Here is a 20317-nt window from a genome sequence, read left to right as displayed (position 1 = left end):
ACAACTCCTACATCTATGGGCAACCACTTTATTAAGCTCCCACATGGTCAGGTTGCCGATGCCATAATTTCACTTGGTTAAGTGGACATATAATTAGTATTCTAGTCTAGTGATCGCATCTCAAAGCATCCAAGGCACAATCACAAGCATACCCACTGTTCCCGGTTACACTGACTCTTAAATTGTAACCGCTTAATACTTCATATGGAGAATAACTCAGATTCGGTGTCACATGATCAAGAGGTCAGGAGCTAGCTTCCATCACATCAGATATAGTTTAGTGGTCCCCACATCTGCCTCACCTATGAGCATAATGTAAGGGTTGTATTTATGTCGCATGACACTGAATTGAGGGCCACTCCATATTATCAAGTTGTATAATCCAACCTATATCATAATTCTTATGATTAAGAAAATCTACAGGTACAACCCGATTGTTCATGGTTTAGGTGACTAAGGTCATGCCCATGAGTATGTGGTCATGTCATTGGGTGGTTACTAATGCCACCTGATTTCATGTAGTTGGTTGGCCTTCTGTGGATTTCGCAATCATACGGTTAGACAACTACATATACTCCATAATTGCATATGATTAGATGGCTATACATACGTCACATGCCCACATGATTCAGGGGCCAAACACTTATATCGCACCCTTAAACTGGATTAAGTGGTCATTCACACATCTTACAAACATAAGATTAGAAGCTAAAAATCACCATTTTTGTACAGGCGAGTGGGTCATACAAGATCGCAAAGTTGGACAGGTAAGTGGGCCGCACAAATCACCAGTTCATTGGTTTAAGTGTGCAAGGGAATTTCAGCTCAATTGATATCTTTGTGTTTTCAGTTAATCTAATGGCAGATAACTTTTGTATGGTTTGGATAGCATATAAACATAATAGTAGGGCACACAACAACCCCAACAAACTTCGATGGCAAATAAACTTTATAGTGGGTCCCATTGATGTGGTAGGGCCACACTTATTAGGTCTGCAAAAACTAATAGATGGTGTGGATCTAACATACATATTATGATGAAATTTTAGGAGGTTTTAAGGGCGGACATTATAATAACATTGTTTCTTTGGCACTAAAATATACAGATGGTTTGGATGTAGCTTATACATCACAATGGACCCTGCGGTCTGGTGGGCCCTACATGGGTATTAAAATGAGCTCCTACTTATCCCCATTTATTTATTTATTATTATTATTTTTTAAAGTCCAGGTCTACATATCCTTATTAACAGGTTAGATGTCAAATATAACAATATAGTGGCCTATTGGAATTTTCAATGGCAGACCTAAAATCCACTACAGTTGTGGTGTGACCCACCATGACGCGTGTCGACCCTCAACACCATCATTCAGATGCACCAATCCATGTTGGGCCTGGGACTTAAAATCAAGTCAATATGTGGTTTGTGTGGGGCCATACCACACGCAAAAGTTGAGGGGATTGCTCTCCATTAAAACATGTATAATTATTTGTTGGGCCCACCAAGGTATGGATCACAAATCTAGCCCATCAATTATTTGTGTCCCACTTGGTAAAGGGGTTAGGCCAAGTTTCAGATGCATCCAAACTTCAGGTGGGGCCCTAGCAAGTGCTTTTGGTCTTCGAGTTGTACAAACAGTTCAAAGGAGATCAAAGTTACATGGGTCCCATAATGATGTATTTATTATGCCTACACTGTTCATCTATTTTTAGAGATTATTTTAAAGCATTATTTAAGGAATAAATCATATCCAAAGATTATCTGGACCATACCACAAATAGCAGTGGGGATAACAATGCACAGGGCCCACATAACGTTTATTGTCCATTCAATCTGTTCATTCGGTCACAAGTACCCGAATTAAGAGGAAAATCAAATTTCATATTGATCCAAACTTCCGTGACCCCCCAAAAGGATTGAAATGGTGGACATTCAATCCCCTGCTGCATTTTACAGCGTGGATCACCTAATATTTAGATCTATCTTATTTTTCATCTCATGCCTTAGGAGGAGCTCACTAAGTGGATGAATGGTTTGGATATAACACACACCTCATGATCATACCCACAGACATACTGATATATTATTATTATTATTATTATTATTATTATTATTATTATTATTATTATTTCTTTAGTTTTCACATGATTTTAGATGGTGTGGGTCACCTGAGTTCCATGTATGGTTGATTTTCGGGGGTGTCCCATTTTTAAAGGGGACCCATCAAATGCACAGTGTAGATGCTCGACAAGCATCAAGGTGGGGCCTGTGGTGGGGCCCATTTCCCTGCCCGTTACAAGCTCCAGAGTTCTCTAGACGCTGGACGTCAGCAATGGGCTGACGCCCTTTACTATACATTTTTTTTTGTTTTGTTTTTTTGTTTTTCCGTGGTTTTCATAGGTGGCGCCGACATCACGACGATCCACTCCACCTACGAGGTTCCTTGATTCGTGACAGGCCTAATGAGTCCAATATTCGATATTTTTTTTACATACAGGAACGTTACAGTGGGCCTTAACAGTTTATTACTATTAAAATAATCCTTTTGATGGTGTGGCCTACCAGAGATTTAGATTAGCTTCATTTTTCGGTTCAATGCCTAAAATGAGCTGGGGAATCGGATGGACGGCATGGAATAAAGATATACATCATGGGTGGGGCCTGTTGTGGACCCACAACCCAGCCCCTTTTAGCGTCCAGCGTCCATTCTCTTTTCTTCCCTTTTTTCTATTGTTTTTATTTATTTATTTATTAATTTATTTAATGTAAATGTGGTGTGTGTCACATGTGTGTATGTGTGAGTATGTGGCCAGCCCAATGGGCCACACTTTGGACAGTTTGGATGGCCTACAAAATTCTGGTGGGACCCATTATCAATGGGTCCCACATAAAGCCTATAACAATTGAAGTGTTGTATATTTTCTCTCATACATCCACACCATTATTCACATCATTATCATAATAACATCACCACTATTAACCATCTTTTTTACATGCATTCTCTTATACATCCACACCATTAATCACATCATTATGATCAACATCATCTTCACCATACAAAAACACAACAAAAACAAAATAAGAATGAGTATCGTGGGTGTACTCACCTTGATGAATTACATAGATTATTGAAATGGATGGAAGGGATGAGATTGATGGAGTTGATGGCCCACCAAGATCACTCTTCTCTCTCTCTTTATGGAAAATGGTGAAATGCGAAGGGATAGAGGGGTATTTATAAAGAAATGGATAAATTTTTGGTTAAGTTAGACTAATGTGATTAATATTAGCTTAGGCTAGGATTATGGTAATTAATTCATGCTTTGTAATTAATGTTAGATTAAAGGAGCATGGGAGGGCATGGTGTGATGATGTCATGCATAGTGTATGGTATGGAGAAAGGTTGACTTTTCATACACATGAGAGAGGAGAGGTATGGGTGTATGACATCACACACATGGGTAGAGATTCTCTCACCCATGTGTGGCATGTGCATGTGTGCATGGCATGTACTGTGTACATGTGTGGAATGAAATACATGACGCCATGCGCACATGATACACTTATTATTCTTCACGGCATATCTTATTAACGGAGTATCATACCGACGCACGGGTGGTACCTACGCAATCGTAGCGACGGGGCGGTCGATACGAGATAAGTTTCGAGGTCTTGGGGTTCTGGTCAGTCAGGTGTATACTATGAATGACCAATCCAGGTCTATCTAAGGGTGTCGATCATCATGCACATATGCATGAAAAATGGTACGGAATGGATGAGGTCTTTACATAAAAGGTGGGGTCTACAGTGATAATTTTCTCATTATTTTCACATACGTGCACCTTTCTTTGGGGTCTACAAAAATATTTAGTGAGGTCCAAATTGGTCAATGGTTTATATATCTTATTTAAAAGGAAATGTATGGATCGTTGAAAAAGTCTTAAATATGATTTTGAGTGTTGCTCGATCGGTCGTGGGTCAGCCATGACCGGTCGTGGGAGTCGCTCAACTCAAAGTCCAGCGACTTGGGATTTTTTGTGTCCGGGCGGATGTCTCAACCGGTCGTAGTGGTCCTACGGCTAGTCGTAGCCTCAGCTCGACTAGTCGTAGTTACGCAGATTCATTTTCGAATCTGATGCGGATGCGGAAATTTGAGTCAGTCTTTCACAAGGTGCGAAAGGAAGTTGCCTAAACTATAAATAGGGGTCCCTAGGGTTCTTTCTAGGGAATGGAGAAATAATTCTAAAGCTTTTTAAAGGGGTTTTAGGGAAAGCAAAGGGTGTAGCAAGGGTGAGATTCGAAGTTGTTCGAATCGAGTAAGTCCTCTCTCTTGAAAGTTTCTTTTCATAGTGGATTTCTGTCACTTTGTGCCGTGGTTTTTTCCTATAAGGGTTTTCCATGTTAAAACTTTGTGTTCTTCTATGATTGCTTGTTACTATTGAATTACTATCCTAGATCTAGATCTGTGTGATTTCGCAGGGCACAAATCCCCAACAAGTGGTATCAGAGCAATCGTTAAGGCACAGATCTGAATCTGCAGGATTAGTAATAATGGGAAACGGCAAGTTTGATATTGAGAAGTACTCGGGCAAAAATAATTTTGAGTTATGGAAGGTTAAGATGATTAGCCTGTTAACTAAGCAAGGCGAGATTAAGGCTCTTGAGGAGCGAAAATCTACCATGAAAGATGATAAATGGGAAAACCTTAATAGCAATGCTTTAGCCTTTATCCATTTATGTCTCACGGATGAGGTTCTCTATAATGTTTTAAGGGAGAAAACTGCGGCTGGTTTATGGGTGAAGTTAGAGAACACCTATGCAAAGAAGTCCTCTGAAAATCGCCTACACTTGAAGTTACAGTGTTATACCTTTAAGATGGTAAAGGGTGGAGATCTAGAAGCCTATATTAACAACTTTAATAAATTAATGTGCAAATTGCTGGATATGGAGGAAGTGGTCAAAGATGAGGAACAAGCATGTATATTGTTAAATTTTCTTCCTGCATCATATGAGTCTTTCAGGGACACGATGTGCACTGCAAATAAAACCCTAAGTGTTGACACTGTTATCTCAGCCCTTCAAGGAAAGGATATGAGAGAGTTAAACGGTGACATGGGGGCATCTTCCGATGCACTGATTACGAGGGGCAGAGATTCTGAGAGAGGTACAGGATCCCCAAGACCTAGATCCAAATCCAAGGGCAAGGGCAAAGGAAAATTAAAGTGTTAGAATTGTGGGTTGTCTAGACACATGAAGAAGGATTGTAGAAATCCTAAAATGAAGAAAGAAAATTCAGCGGCTTCTTCCAAGGAGGCCAATGTGGTCACATCCGATGAAGAATCAAGTGGTGGTGATGTTCTGTCTGTTTCCATGATTGGTCACTTATACGACAATCACAAAGACGAGTGGATACTTGACACAGGAGCATCTTATCACATGACTCCTCATCAGATTTGGTTTGCCAGTTACAAGGAATGCGATGGTGGACAGGTTTTTATGGGCAATGACAATGCTTGTAATGTTGTGGCTATTGGCACAGTGAGTATTAAGATGTTTGATGGGACAGAGCGTACCTTGATTGACGTCAGGCACGTTCCTGATATGAAGAAAAGTCTGATTTCTCTTGGTGCGCTCGAGGCTATAGGGTGTAAGTTCACTAGTATTGATGGTGTTCTTAAAGTTTCAAAAGGGGCACTCGTGGTTATGAGAGCGCAGAGGCATGGAAACCTTTACAGATTGATTGGGAACACTTCGGCAGGTGGAGCGGTAGTAGCTATTGTAGACTCCACGTCTTTACGTATGTGGCATGCTCGTCTAGGCCACATGAGCGAGCGGGGCATGAAGGTACTTTCTGATCGGTGTTTGATTCCAGTTTTTAAAAATTCTGATTTAGATATATGCGAGCATTGTATATATGGTAAACAATCTAGACTGTCTTTTAAATCTGAAAAACATGTTTGTAAGGGAGTGCTTGATTTTGTGCACTCTGACGTATGGGGGCCATCACTAGAAGTTTCCATTAGGGGGTCGTCATGGTTTGTTTCATTCATTGACGACTACTCCAGAAAAGTTTGGGTTTACTTCATGAAACATAAATCTGAAGTTTTTACCATTTTCAAGCAATGGAAGACAATGGTAGCAAAACAGGCAAGTCGAAAAATAAAGGTTTTAAGGACTGACAATGGTGAAGAATTTACTTCCATTGAGTTTAATGATTATTGCAAGCAAGAAGGGATCATTAATCACAACACAGTGCACCACACACCTAAGCAAAATGGTATGGTTGAGCGAATGAATCGGGCTTTCCTGGAGAGGGCCAGATGCATGTTAAGTAATGCTGCGTTGGGCAAGGACCTATGAACTGAGGTCATTAATACGGCTTGTTATTTGGTGAACCAGTCTCCTTCAATGGCAATTGAATGTAAAATTCTAGAGGAAGTATGAAGTGGTCAGAAAATTGACTACTCAGATCTACGCATATTTGGTTGTGAGGCTTACTCTCATGTACTGTCAGTTGAGAGAGATAAGCTAGACCATAGAGCCAAAAAGTATATCTTTGTTAGTTATAGCATTGGTGTGAAAGGTTATAGGTTATTCGACAAGGTCACACGCAAGGTCATCACTAGCCGTGACGTCAGATTCGATGAAAGCTTCCTATTTCGTAAGAATGATCAAAAGGAGCAAGAGGAACCAAAAAAGGTGATCATAGACATCCAAATTGATACAGATGATACACAGGTAGAGACAGATGCGAAGACAGAGGTACAGAGTCAGGTGGAGCAGCCACCTGTGAGAAGGAACCCACCACGTGATCGCAGGTTACCGACAAGATACAGGGACGACTCTAATATTGCATATGCCCTCATTACAGATGAGGGGGACCCGTCTACTATTTAGCAGGTTCTTGATGAGCCTGATGTAGAAAAGTGGAAGGCAGCGATGAATGATGAGATGGACTCCTTTCATAAAAATCACACATGGGAGCTGGTGGAGCTTCCTTTGGGCTGAAAAGTGATTAGATGCAAGTGGTTATTTAAAAGGAAATAAGATAGATACAAAGCAAGGTTGGTAGTGAAGGTTATGCTCAGAGAGAAGGAATCGACTTCACAGAGATATTCACACCGGTGGTTAAGCAGGTATCTATTAGATTCGTGTTGACGCTGGTTACCCAATACGATCTTGAGCTAGAACAGATGGATGTGAAGACTGCATTCCTGAATGGGGAATTGGAAGAGGAGATCTACATGAAGCAACCATGGGGATTTAAAAGGTTTACAGGTTAATGAGGTCGTTGTACGGCCTGAAACAGTTGCCTAAGCAGTGGTATAAAAAAATTGATTCTTTCATGGTGAGTAAGAAATTTACTCAGAGTGAATACGATCACTGTGTCTATTACAAGACACTGAGTGATGGAAAATTTATCATCTTAGTACTGTATATTGATGATATGTTGATCGCCTGTCATGATATGTCTGAAATCAACGTACTAAAGACTCAGTTATCAGGGACATTCGAGATGAAAGATCGGGGGGCTACAAAGAGGGTTCTCGGCATAGATAATCATAAAGACAGGAAGAGGAGCAGGTTTTGGTTATTATAGGTAGAATATCTTGGAAAGGTATTAATCAAGTATGGGATGGATCAGGCAAAGTTGGTAAGCGTTCCCCACGCGGCTCACTTCAAGCTTTCCTCAGAATAATGTCCTAAATCCAATGAGGAAAAGTAGGTTATGTCTCATGTGACCTATTCAGGTTAGCAGTTTAATATATGCCATGGTCTATACAAGAGCAGATATTTCACAGGCAATTCGTGTTGTGAGCAGATACATGTCAAACCCCGACAAGCAACATTGGGAGGCGATGAAATGGCTACTTCGATACATTCGAGGTATGAAAGACTACGTCTTAACTTTTAAAAAAATAAGGACAAAGTTGGTAGGTTATGTGGATTCTGACTACGCAGGCAGTATAGATTCCAGGAAGTCTACTTCAAGATACTCGTTTGTACTAGCGGGTGGAGCAATTAGTTGGATGTCAAAGCTTCAGTCCATGGTGGCTCTTTCCATGATCGAAGCAGAATATATGGCAGTGACAGAAGCGTTTAAAGAAGGTGTTTGGCTCAGAGGCATGATAAATCAGTTGAGACTTCAGTAGGAGGCGTACCGATTAACTATGATAGCAAGAGCGCTATAAATTTGGCTAAAAATTCTGTTTATCACTCACGTACTAAACACATTGATGTTCATCACCACTTTATCCAATAGGTGCTTGAGGAAGGAGGCGTCACATTGGAAAAGATTCACACCAGCGTGAATCCAGCAGACATGCTCACCAAGGTCGTTCCTATAGAGAAGTTCAAATTCTGTGTAACTTCTCTGGACTTGGCGATGGCGTAAAAGAAGGATGGAGTGTGCACGAGAAGCATTGATTGAAGCTATGATGCGATGAAGAGATAAGAGAAGAGGTCAAGGAGCTACACGGTTGAAGATTGAAGACTTGGTGGAGATTGTTGAAAAAGTCTTAAATCTGATTTTGGGTGTTGCTCGATTGGTTGTGGGTCAGCCGTGATCGGTCGTGGGAACCGCTAGACTCAAAGTCCAGCGACTTGGGATTTTTTGTGTCCAGGCTGCCTGAATGGTTGTGGGGATGTCTCGACCGGTCGTAGGGGTCCTATGACCAGTCGTAGCCTCAGCTCGACTAGTCGTAGTTACGTAGATTCGTTTTTGAATCTGATGCAGACTGCGGAAATTTGAGTCAGTCTTTCACAGGGTGCGAAAGGAAGTTGCCTAAACTATAAATAGGGGTCCCTAGGGTTCTTTCTAGGGAATGGGGAAATAATTCTAAATCTTTCTAAATGGGTTCTAGGGAAATCAAAGGGTGTAGCAAGGGTGAGATTTGAGGTTGTTCAAATTGGGTAAGTCCTCGCTCTTGAAAGTTTCTTTTCATAGTGGATTTCTGTCACTTTGTGCTGTAGTTTTTTCCTGCAAGGGTTTTCTACATTAAAACTTTGTGTTCTTCTGTGATTGCTTGTTACTATTGAATTGCTATCCTAGATCTAGATCTGTGTGATTCTGCAGGGCACAAATCCCCAACACGGATAACATGCTGATTGGAAATCTTGGTGGCCTCCAAAAGGCCCCTTGATGGCTTTTAAAGGTGGACATTTTGTCCATATTGTTTTACATAGAATGGCCCACCCAGATGTCGGATTGATCTGATTTTTGGGGGGTCACCCTCCTTTATCCTTAGGAATCAAATGGTCTGCCCAGATCAGGCTCCACTCATCATAGTGTTCCTAACACAGTTTCTAAGAGGTTAGAAAGTGGCTTATGTGATAGCCTTGCATGATTTCTTTAGATAAGGTGCTCGTGTTATGCATACTTTGTGCATGAAGATGCATATTAGCATGTGTGGTTAATTAGGTTGGGCATATGGTGAACCATTCCGTGCAGTGTGTCCCCGATGCATAATATCCATAAAAGAAAAGAGTTTCTTTGGTAGTGATGAATAACTGGCCTGATCCGTTTCCAACGGTTATGCTTGATTTCTTCCTCTCTCTCTCTATCTCTTCCTCACTCCTCTCTATCAACAGGGTGCAAGATTGCTAGGGTGTGATTCTGCACGGTAGAGAGGGCACATAACACTTCTTTTATAATGGAGTGGAGAGGAGTCCATTTGGGGTGTAACATACCCACTTCATGGTTACATTTTGGTGTTTACTGTAAAAAAAAGAAATAAGAAGAAAAAAAGGGAGCTTTTTCCGACTATGTGCCTCGCTTTTAACCCACTGTACTATCTTTGCATTTCAAACCTTATTTTCCCAAACTATTACTCTGCTATACGTATGCATTTTTACCTGACGAAAATGCCCCTGCAATAATAAAAATGCAATTTTTGAAAGCTCCTGTCCCTTCACACGGTTTAACCCTATCAGTAAAATCTCTATTTTATGATTTCTTCTCTCATCTTTTTGATTGTCCACTTTAACACCAAATTCCTGTTTTCTTTTCTCATCTTGGTACGAGAATACTCTACCATGAAAAACCTATTTCCTGAAATCTTCTAATTTCTTTCTATTTCTTCTTTTAGTCAATAATACACTCGCCATATACGTCATTTTTGAGTTTTTCCAACTCAAGATAGGACAAAAATGGTAGCTCCATTTTTGAGTTTTGCCAACTCTAGTTCTTCTTTTTTATTGAAGAATGAAGACCGCAGTGAAATTGAACGAAGACTAAGTGAAACAGACTAAGGACTGACTAAAATTGACTGTGAACATCGTGAAATTGACTAAGGACTAAGTGAAATTGATCGATGACTGCTTTAAATTGACATCTTGACTAAGAACTATGTGAAATTGAGCGAGAATTGAGTCAAATTGACCGATAACTGCTTGAAATTGACATCATGTTGACCGAGAACTTACGAAAATTGACTGATAACTGCTTAAGCGAGTTATAAGTCAATTTCACTCACTTATCGGTCAATTTCACTCAGTTCGGGTCAATTTTAGTCAGTTATCAGTCAATTTCACTAAGTTCATGGTAAATTTCACTCAGTTATTGGTCAATTTCACTAACTTAAGCTAGTTCTTGGTCAATTTCACTCAGTTATCAGTCAATTTTAATCACTTCACGATTGATTTCACTAAGTTCATGATCAATTTCACAAAATTTGTGGTCAATTTAACTGAGTCCTTGGTCAATTTCACAATGTTCGCGGTCAATTTAACTCAGTTTAAGATGTTAATTTCAAGCAGTTATCAGTCAGATTCACTTAGTCTTAGTCCTTGATCAATTCCAACAAGTTCACAGTTAATTTCACTTAGTTCGTGGTTAATTTCAGTCAGGTTGCGGTCAATATAACTTAGTTCGTAGCCAATGTCACTCAGTTTGTGGTCAATTTCACGATGTTCTCGGGCAAATATGCAAAATTTAACTCGGGAAATTTTGACTTGGAATTCGCTTATAAGTTGGACATTTTGACTTTTAATTCGCCAAAATTTACTGCCGACTCGGGAAACTGACACTATACTTTATGATTTTTCACTACAACAAGTCAACTTTCATACTATGCTTCATTAAATATTGAACTTTATTGTTAATATATTTTTCAATTCATCCTTGTAGTTAGTAAGTCAAATTAACCGATAACTGCTTGAAATTTTCATCGTGTTGACTGAGAACTTATTGAAATTGACTAACAACTTCAGGAAATTGATTGAGAAATGAGTGATAGTGGCTGAGAATTGAGCGAAATTGACCAGTCAATTTCCACAAGTTCTTGGTTAATTTCAGTAAGTTATCAGTTGATTTTACTCCTTTCTTGGTCAATTTTCACAACTTCGTGGTCAATTTTAATCAGTTCATGGTCAATTTCACTCACTTCGCGGTCAATTTGTCTAACTCCTTCAATTTCACTCACTTCGCGGTCAATTTTACTCACTTTGCGGTCAATTTATTTCACTTTGCGGTCAATTTCACTCACTTCACGGTCAATTTGCCTAACTCCTCTGTCATTTTCACTCACTTCGCGGTCAATTTCACTCACTTTGCGGTTAATTTCATTCACTTCGCGGTCAATTTTAGTCACTTCAATGTGAACTTCACTCACTTTGCGGTCAATTTCTCTCACTTCGCGGTTAATTTTCCTAACTTCTTGGTCAATTTCTCTCCCTTCATGGTCAATTTCACTCACTTTGTGGTGAACTTCACTCACTTCACGGTCAATTTCATTCACTTCGTGTCAATTTCACTCACTTTACAGTCAATTTTTCTCACTTCGCGATGAATTTCACTCACTTCACGGTCAATTTCACTCACTTCACGACCAATTTCACTTAGTTCGCGGTCAATTTTAGTCAGTTCATGACCAATTTCAGTCAGTTCGCGGTTAATTTCAGTTAGTTCACAACCAATTTCACTAAGGTATCGATCAATTTCACTCAGTTCGTAGTCAATTTCACTTAGTTTGTGGCTAATTTCACTCAGTTCGAGGTTAATTTCAGTTAGTTTGTGGCCAATTTCACTCAGGTATCGGTCAATTTCACTAAGTTATCAGTGACTTTCACTAAGGTATCGGTCAATTTCCTAACTTCTTAATCAATTTCAACCACTTCGCAGTTAATTTCACCTAGTTCGGGATCAATTTCACTCAGTTCGTGGCCAATTTGACTCACTTCGTGATCAATTTCACTCACTTTGTGCCTAATTTGACTCACTTTGTGGTCAATTTCACTCACTTTACAGTTAATTTCAGCCCGCAATCAGGTGAGAGCTTGCAAATTTGGTGAAGCAACCCGGCATAGTGGGGTTGGGTCAGTAAAGTAGCTCATCCTACACCAAAATCATACATGGTACGTCTGACAACTCATCACGGTTTGCGAGATATGTTCGTTTAAAGTTCTGATGGTCTGGATCATCTCCGCTTTCAATTGAGCCTTTTTCTTATCCACCTCGATCATGGAAGGGACAAAATGAAGTCAGAATTGGAAAGAGGGGGAAGAATGGAACAGAAAAAACCTAACTTCGCCACAAACCGGTACCTCGACACCCAAATGGGTCACCACTGTCTCTGATCGGTCACTTAGTTCGTGGAATTTCACTCAGTTATCGGTCAATTTCACCTAGTTAAATGTACCCCAAAATGACTTACTAATTATATCCACATCGTTCATCCATTTGTAGAGATCATTTTAGGCATGAGCAAAAAAATGAATCATATTCGCAGCTCAAATGGAGCACACCAGAAATAGCAGTGGGGATAATGATTTTCATCGTTAAAACATTTGTAGGTCCCATCATAATGTTTATTTTCCATCCAATCTATTCATAAGGTCAAAAAGACCTAAATGAAGAGGAAAAACAAATATCATATTGATCCAAAACTTCTGTGACCCCAAAAGACTTTCAGTGGTAAGACATTCAATCCCCCACTGCTTTTTGCAGAGTGGTCCACTTGATCTTTAGATCCGTCTTATTATTTTTTAGCTCAAGCCTTACAAGAAGCTCACCAAATAGATGGATGGTTTGGATATAACATATATCTCATGAAAATGGCAGCACCACCGCCAGACATGGGTGTAACACCCCATACTTTTCAGTATTTAGGTGTTACCGTGTAGCCTAACATAATATAAGTACCGATTTAACTTATGTTAACGTTCTCCTCTAATATAGCCTAAGTGCAACCATTGTGAGTAATCTCCACTCATATATTAAGTTTCTACTCAACTGTTAATTTTAATAAATTGATAACTAAATGTTAAGGCCCAGGTATCATGGCCCACTAACAAAAATAAAGTGATCTAATCCTTCTAATTAAAAGCTCTATAGGGGTCGAGTGAATGAATAAATGGCGTTGATCAAAGTGTGACCCACAAAAATAATAACAATGATAATGATTATATAAATATAAATCTAAATACAAATAAGTAATTTATCTAAAAAAACCCTATCCAAATCAAATGGACGGTACAGATTGCATCATACATCATAGTGGACCCCACATTTGTGTGCATGTGCATCAGGGGAGGTGCACCGGCAGTGTACTGGATTGAAAATCTAGTCAATCGGGCACTGACCTGATGGAAATAAAATAAAAAGAGTGATTTTTTCTCCTTTCATTCCCGACCGAACCCGATTTAAATGGGCACCGTCCGTGAACATCGATTGTGGCCCACCATCATGGATTATCATAATGATCCAAACCGTCCATCTGTCATGGCATTTAACCTCGACGAAAACCCAACTAACTACACTCGTAGGAGCGCACGTATGATCGCACGATCTAAGGAGCAAGCTAGACGTATGTACGACTATTTTGAAAAAATGGGAATTTCCCATTCCTCCCTGCCGCGCTGGCAAATGCAAAGCGCTTACAATCCTGGCCGTTGGATGAAAATCATCTCAACCATCCACTCTAGGGCGTCCAGCTAAGAGAGGAAGAAACGCTTGCAGAGGGAATCTTTATGCTTTTAACGCTGGTACAATCTCAGCCGCGAGATTCCTTCTAGGAAACCCCTTAGATCATCTCAGATGTCCAGACTAGGGCGTTCGGAAACCTGTTTAGATGTGACAAGGAGATCTCGGGAGAAAACTCATTGGCCTGAGAAAATAGCTTGCGGCATGAGAAAATCACGCGTACCATCACATTACCCATCTGTTCGTCTAAAACATGGGCCCACTGTGACCGGGGGGCTGATATTCGCCTTCTAGATGTATTAGAGCATGATATTAACCGTTCGTTGACAATCCACCATTAACAGTTAGATCATTTTCCTCGATCAGCCAAAGAACCCAACATCACAAAATGGGCCCCATTTCTTAATCTGAGATGTCCATTCAATGACATATGGTGCCTAGAACTAATCACAACGTTAGATGAATGCCATGTGGTCCATAACCAGAGCTACCATATCAAAACTCGGGCGGGTAGAAACGATTAACCTGTAACTAATCCGTTGATTAGTTGTGGCAGAAGCCTCTAGAAAATAATTAAGATGCCCTATAAATGAGGCTATTTTTAGGGCAACCAGGGCCAAAAATAAAAAAGAGAGAAAGATGTAAGAGAAAGAGAGAGTGCGTCGTTCCTTCTACCATGCTCTGCTAAGTCAACTCGGTTTGAGTCACTATGAGTTCGAGCTGAGTCCAACTTCTCCCTTGATTTTCCTACCAGAGAAAGAGAAGTGGAAGAAGGAGCAAGGTAGAAGTAGAAGAAGACAATAAGCAGTCGAGTGCCGCACTACCACTGCCAAGTCGACTGGGTTGTTCTCCATTGAGTCAGTCTAAGTTTACTGCCAAGTCAAGCTAAGAGTTGGGACTGAGTCTAGATCCTCTCTGGTTGAACAGTGAGAGAGAAAGATAAAGGAAGGCAAGGACAGAGGGAAAGGCGAGAGAGAAGAGGAGTATCGAGTGAGGGCTGCTCTTAAGTCAAGTTCATGACTCACTGATCCGAGTTGTTGCGGAGTCATGGTTCGGATCTAAGTCGGGATCTGGTTCGAGTGCTATTGAAATTTCGGTAGAGAGAGGGAGAGAGCAAGGATTAAGAGGAAGAAGAAGGAGATGGGGAGAGTTGTAGTTTATTGGGTCGGATTGGGTTTGACTTGGTAATTTGACAAGTTCTACCAAGTCAATAGCCAAGTGGACCTGTTCTGGCCACTATAGGATGTGGACTGGGTAGGGCTTCAAGCTCAGAACCAGTTGTATCAACAAGGGTTTACATCACTGGTTGAACTCAGCTCCAAAATGAGTTTGATTGGTTTTAGACGTGCCGAGTTGACTCAGTGAGTCGATTCACCATTACAATGATGAGTCTAGCCAGGCTTGGGTTGAGTTTCAGTCCAGCTTGGCCAGCATTGTTGCAGAAAAAGCCGGGTTGAAGAATTCGACTTGGTTTGAAGTCGAGTCTCACCATTACTCACATAAGTAAGTTGATTTCAGAGTTTTAACTTAAAAATTCAATATAGCAATCATTTAACTATGTTATTCTTATATTGGAATTCAAATCATCTTCTCTAGGTCATAGATTCATACTTAGCTTCTATACTATTTAAATCTTTAAGTGCAATCTTAGGGAATGATGTGACGTTCTAACTGAACAAATAGTCTAAATTGCGGTAGGAATTGATTCGCGAACATGTGCAACCAATTCCAACAATGCGGGAAGTCAATTTGACTCTTGAAAGGTGAGGATCACCCTTCAAGCTTTTCTACATTTTGATAGTTAGTGTAGCTCGTTTATTTCATCTATTGCCTAATATAATACTTAGTGAAATTGATGATCAATGCTAGTTTCTATTTGAGTAATTCTTTATAATGACTGATGGTTAGATTTACCTTCAAATATGAACATGTGATAGGTCTTAAATATCCCACTTTACATGTGTAATTACTTTTGACAATGTGCTTGGCTTGTTTTGCCACTTACGGTTATGTAATGGTGTTTGTGGAAGCCCTTGAAATAGTGGCCTTTCTGCCAAATAGATTAAATGGAATTTCCTTGTCGTGGACTTACAATCTTGTGGATTGCTTGTGCCTTTGTGGCTTTTTGGAGACAATCCCTTCTATTGCACCCTTAAATGGACTATTTATCTTATATGGCTTTGATTGACCATTTGCCCTCTTGCGGCTTTTATGGATTATTTTCGTATAATCCTATGATGGTAAGTTCCAATTGTCAAACTATGATTGGCCACTAGTTGAAGAGATTACCCTTAAAACATCATATTTGTTAGACTCATGAGCTAGGGATGGTAGAATGGGACACTATGCCTAAGCTGTCGGCCTATGCTGGGTGATAAGCCCCCCATAGTGACCTTTGAACTTTCTTAAAATGATTGTTTAAAATTAGAATAACAATGGTTGGGCTAATTATGTATTTTCATGACATGCGGATTTGACTAGGTAGTCGATGTAAGACACGGGGGTTTTCTTGGATCATTATGGGTTGTACCATAGAGTATTTTACCAGGTGATCCTAAATTATTATTTCGTGCATTCGAACCACTGTGGGTGTCCTTACTGCATGGACTTTTTCGAGTGCTTAGTCTTCCTTAGGGGGTACCTTTGAGAACTTTTCTGGGAGACTAGTTTACATTGGGTGTCCTCATTGTATGGTCTTTTTCGGGTGGCTAATTCTCCTTAAGGTGGACCTTTGAGTACTTTTTTGGGTGACTAGTTCTCCTTCGGCGACCTTTTTACCAGTTGGATGTGCATTTCCAGGTTTGTGAGCATATGCATGCATTCATGCATTTAAACAAGAATTTCTTTGTGGAATTTATTCAATGTATGCGTATCTGATAAATTCTGTCTTACTACTATAATAGTCATTATGAAATATTCATTCTTGACAACTATGATTAATTATCTGGATGTCTCGATAAATCTTGGGGGTTCCCTCACTGGGATAGCCATTGACATTATCAAACCGTATTTAGTGTGCAGGATACATGGATGATGTATGTGTTGACTCTGGTGCGTCGCATGGAGAGATCGATGGCTATGCGACTCTAATTTCTAGACTACTTTTTATTATTTTATTGATCAATCTTTAGTTATGAAACATTGGTTTGTATAAGTTTTCGAGAAACCACTTGAAATCTTGGTTATGTATATTTAGACTCCCTCTTATACTTGATTTGTTTATATTCTGCTAGTTTACTAACTCTAATAAAGAAAAAAACTGTATGTGAAATTTGAGTCACAATTAAAGGTTAACACTTGGGTTTTTGGAAAACGAGCAGTGTATTCGGGTTTCAAGAACCGAGGTGTTACAATGGGAGTGGATGGCGGCACCACTGCCGATTTTGTGGCATTACCACTGGAATGTTTTAGGGAGCGGCGGTACTACCGCCAGTCCGGCGGCACCATCTTCGGACAGGGGCATTTTTGTCCAGTAAAAATGCACTCGTACAACAGGGTACTAGTTAGGGAAAGTAAGGTTTGAGATGCACAGAAAGGACGATGGGTTAAAAGTGAGGCATACAGTTGAAAAAAACTCAAAAGAAAAATTAGGGAAGAGAGAGGTGAAGGTGTGGTGGTTGAGGTGTATGCTTAGTGATTAAACTTACCACGCAAGTGTAGGTCTCACAGGTGTCCTACGCTTAAGGGATTTATTTATGGATATTTTGTCTATGAGGAATCCCTACCTATCCTTGTTGTAGCCCTTGGATGTGTGGATTGTATGATCTGGACAGCTAGTGTGCATGAGTCGAAGGTACATCGCATAATGTATTATGGTATATGGAGGTGTGTGCACGCACCACCTATGTGTGTGGAGCAAACTATAGTGGCTCACCATGATCACATGAAACCATTGGTTGGTTTGTGTTGAGTAGGTGATGTAGGGATGCACGTGATGAGGTCGATCACCGTCTTCCTCAAGGATAACTACTCCGAATCCTCTGGACTCCTCACGGAGACTTCTCGAATCCACGAGGAAAAAAGCATAAAAATAGAAATAAATTCTATACAATCGGTAATTTGATTGATTGATGATTAAAAAAGATTTTACAACCCTTCAAATAGGGATACTACTACATCAAAATCGTAAATTTGCGACGGACCAAATCCATCTTAAAACCAAATAAACGACGGATTTTTTCTGTCGCTTGGTCCATCATTTTTTTTTGCGATGGATAAAATCTGTTGTTAATTTGCGACGGATAATGTCCATCGCATATTAGCGACGGATAAGATTCATCGCAAAAAAAAAATAATCCGTCGCTAAAATTTGAAAAAACCCACTCGAATGTTTCTCATTTAAAATATTAGTGACATATAAGGTCCGTCGCTAATATGATTAGAGCGACAGACCAAATCCATCGTTGATTTTCAACTTATTCAGAAATTAGTAACGGATTTGGTCCGTCGCTAAAATATTAGTAAAAAAAATATTATCATTTTTTTTGAATCTTACACTTGATAGTCATTCAAAAAATAATTCACACGATTGTTTAGTAAGAATCCCATTCACAAAATTAGTAACAACTCAATTCAATAAAGAGGGAATGACCTAAGTGGGGCCATTTGAATGGGCTACTACAGGTACACGTTTCTTTTCATTATTCTAAATTTGTCATTTGTTGAAAGGGGAGTGAGATTGGAAGGGGTGGAAGGGGCACCATGCCAACATGCCAACACTTGCATGAGAAAGATTGACGATTAGATAATATATGAGTAGTGGTCTATATTCAGCATATGTGTGGCCCACCCAATGAGTGTACTGGCTTGGACTTGAGATAGGGCATGTTCATGTTGGGAACCATTCAGCTAATAGGGTTGGATTGGCTGTTTTAAGACATTTATGATTGATTGATGATTTTTAACTGATCAGATAATTCAAATCAAACCATAATTAAGACAAATTATAATAGACAATATGTAGCCTGTAGGACAAACAAACCATCTTCAGCCAAAAGGGATTCGCAACAACTGAAGAACTCTTCCATGTATTCATGGACAACTCCTATCATCTCACTGCAATAAAAAAAAGTTCACTAGTTGGGGAATGCAATTTAATTCTGCTTGTTAAAAGCTGATGGAGTTTCAGCAGTTGCCGGGAAATCACCATGATATAATCCTGTCATATTTCTGAGAGCTTGGCAATTGGCGATAGTCACATGGAATTTTATCTTGTCCTGAAAACATAATTAATTAAAATTAGAATGTTAACCAAAATTGTCTTATAAAACCAACTTTCAAATATTTGGCAGTCTTGGAAGATTGATTTTCAAGAAAACAGTATCCATGAGTATTCTTCATCTCTAGATTCTACTTAAATACAACTAAAAAAAAATAAAAATAAAGGGATCAATCAATCTTTGAACATTTGGTTAGTAATCCATTTTCACTGAGATCACAATTTTATAAATAGAATTTTGAATAAAATAAAATACCTGGAGGCCAGCTTCTTTAACTTCCTTTCTGCATATTTCAGCTGCTCCTCAGACAATGTGATGCCTGTGTATTTACAACCAGTTCTCTTGACAACCTCTATAGCTAGGCTTCCCCAACCACAACCAATCTCAAGAATTTTGTGCCTAGCATTGATTCTGGCCTGGATCATTTTGAAAAGTACAGACAAAGTTAGATAAGAAAGTAATAGATGGAAACCCATCCAAATACTATTTAAATAGAATAGTTGGTGATAAGGGCCTCACCTTTTCAATCAGGAGAGAGATTTTCCGTAGCTGTGCAACCTTTAAATCTTCATCCTCGTTCTTTCAGATGGTTCAAAGATGGAAGTTAGAATCCTATAAACTACACCTATCACATACTAAAAATAAAGGATTAAATTGAATAAAGATGGTTTCGTAAGGAAGTGATATACACCTTAAATATAGTGCATGAATAGGTCATTGTTTCATCCAAGAACAGCACAAAGATGTCGTTACTCTAGAAGCATGAAAGTTAAGGACAGACCGTTAAATGATATTTTGATATAATATAAAGTACAGTAACATTGTCACGCCCTAGACTCGGTAACCGGACTCACAAGGAACCCGATAGCCGGTTCTGGCCGCAACAGGCTCCATAGTACCCCATTCTTGACTCTTGAGGCAGGTTCCGATCTTGGGATCCCACAAGGAGGATTTCCATAACTTTATAACCATTTCCAATACGAGCATACCCAAGATCACAACAAGTAAAATTTAGAAATAACAAAAGGACAAATTGCAAAATGCAGTATAAATTTGAACTTTTACAAGTACATAGCTGAAAAGAAATATATCTGATAACAAAGGAAGTAGGAAGAAGATTTGCAACATTGGGGGTCCACAGCACAACTCTAATCCAAGCTCAGCTGTTACAACGC

General features: G+C 39.5%; 1 protein-coding gene across 1 annotated transcript; it reads right to left on the bottom strand.

Annotated features, from left to right (window-relative positions):
• Window positions 1-19129: 19129 nt before the first annotated feature.
• Window positions 19130-19942, bottom strand: LOC131219993 (uncharacterized). Its single transcript, XM_058214973.1, has 4 exons — window positions 19834-19942; window positions 19662-19721; window positions 19398-19558; window positions 19130-19139 (listed from the first exon to the last, which is right to left on the bottom strand). The coding sequence occupies exons 1-4, from the start codon at window positions 19858-19860 to the stop codon at window positions 19130-19132; spliced, it is 258 nt and encodes an 85-aa protein (XP_058070956.1). The 5' UTR covers window positions 19861-19942.
• Window positions 19943-20317: the final 375 nt, after the last annotated feature.

Source organism: Magnolia sinica, chromosome 12, assembly GCF_029962835.1.
Source record: "Magnolia sinica isolate HGM2019 chromosome 12, MsV1, whole genome shotgun sequence".
NCBI lineage: Eukaryota > Viridiplantae > Streptophyta > Magnoliopsida > Magnoliales > Magnoliaceae > Magnolia > Magnolia sinica.
This window is presented reverse-complemented; position numbering and strand designations above follow the sequence as displayed.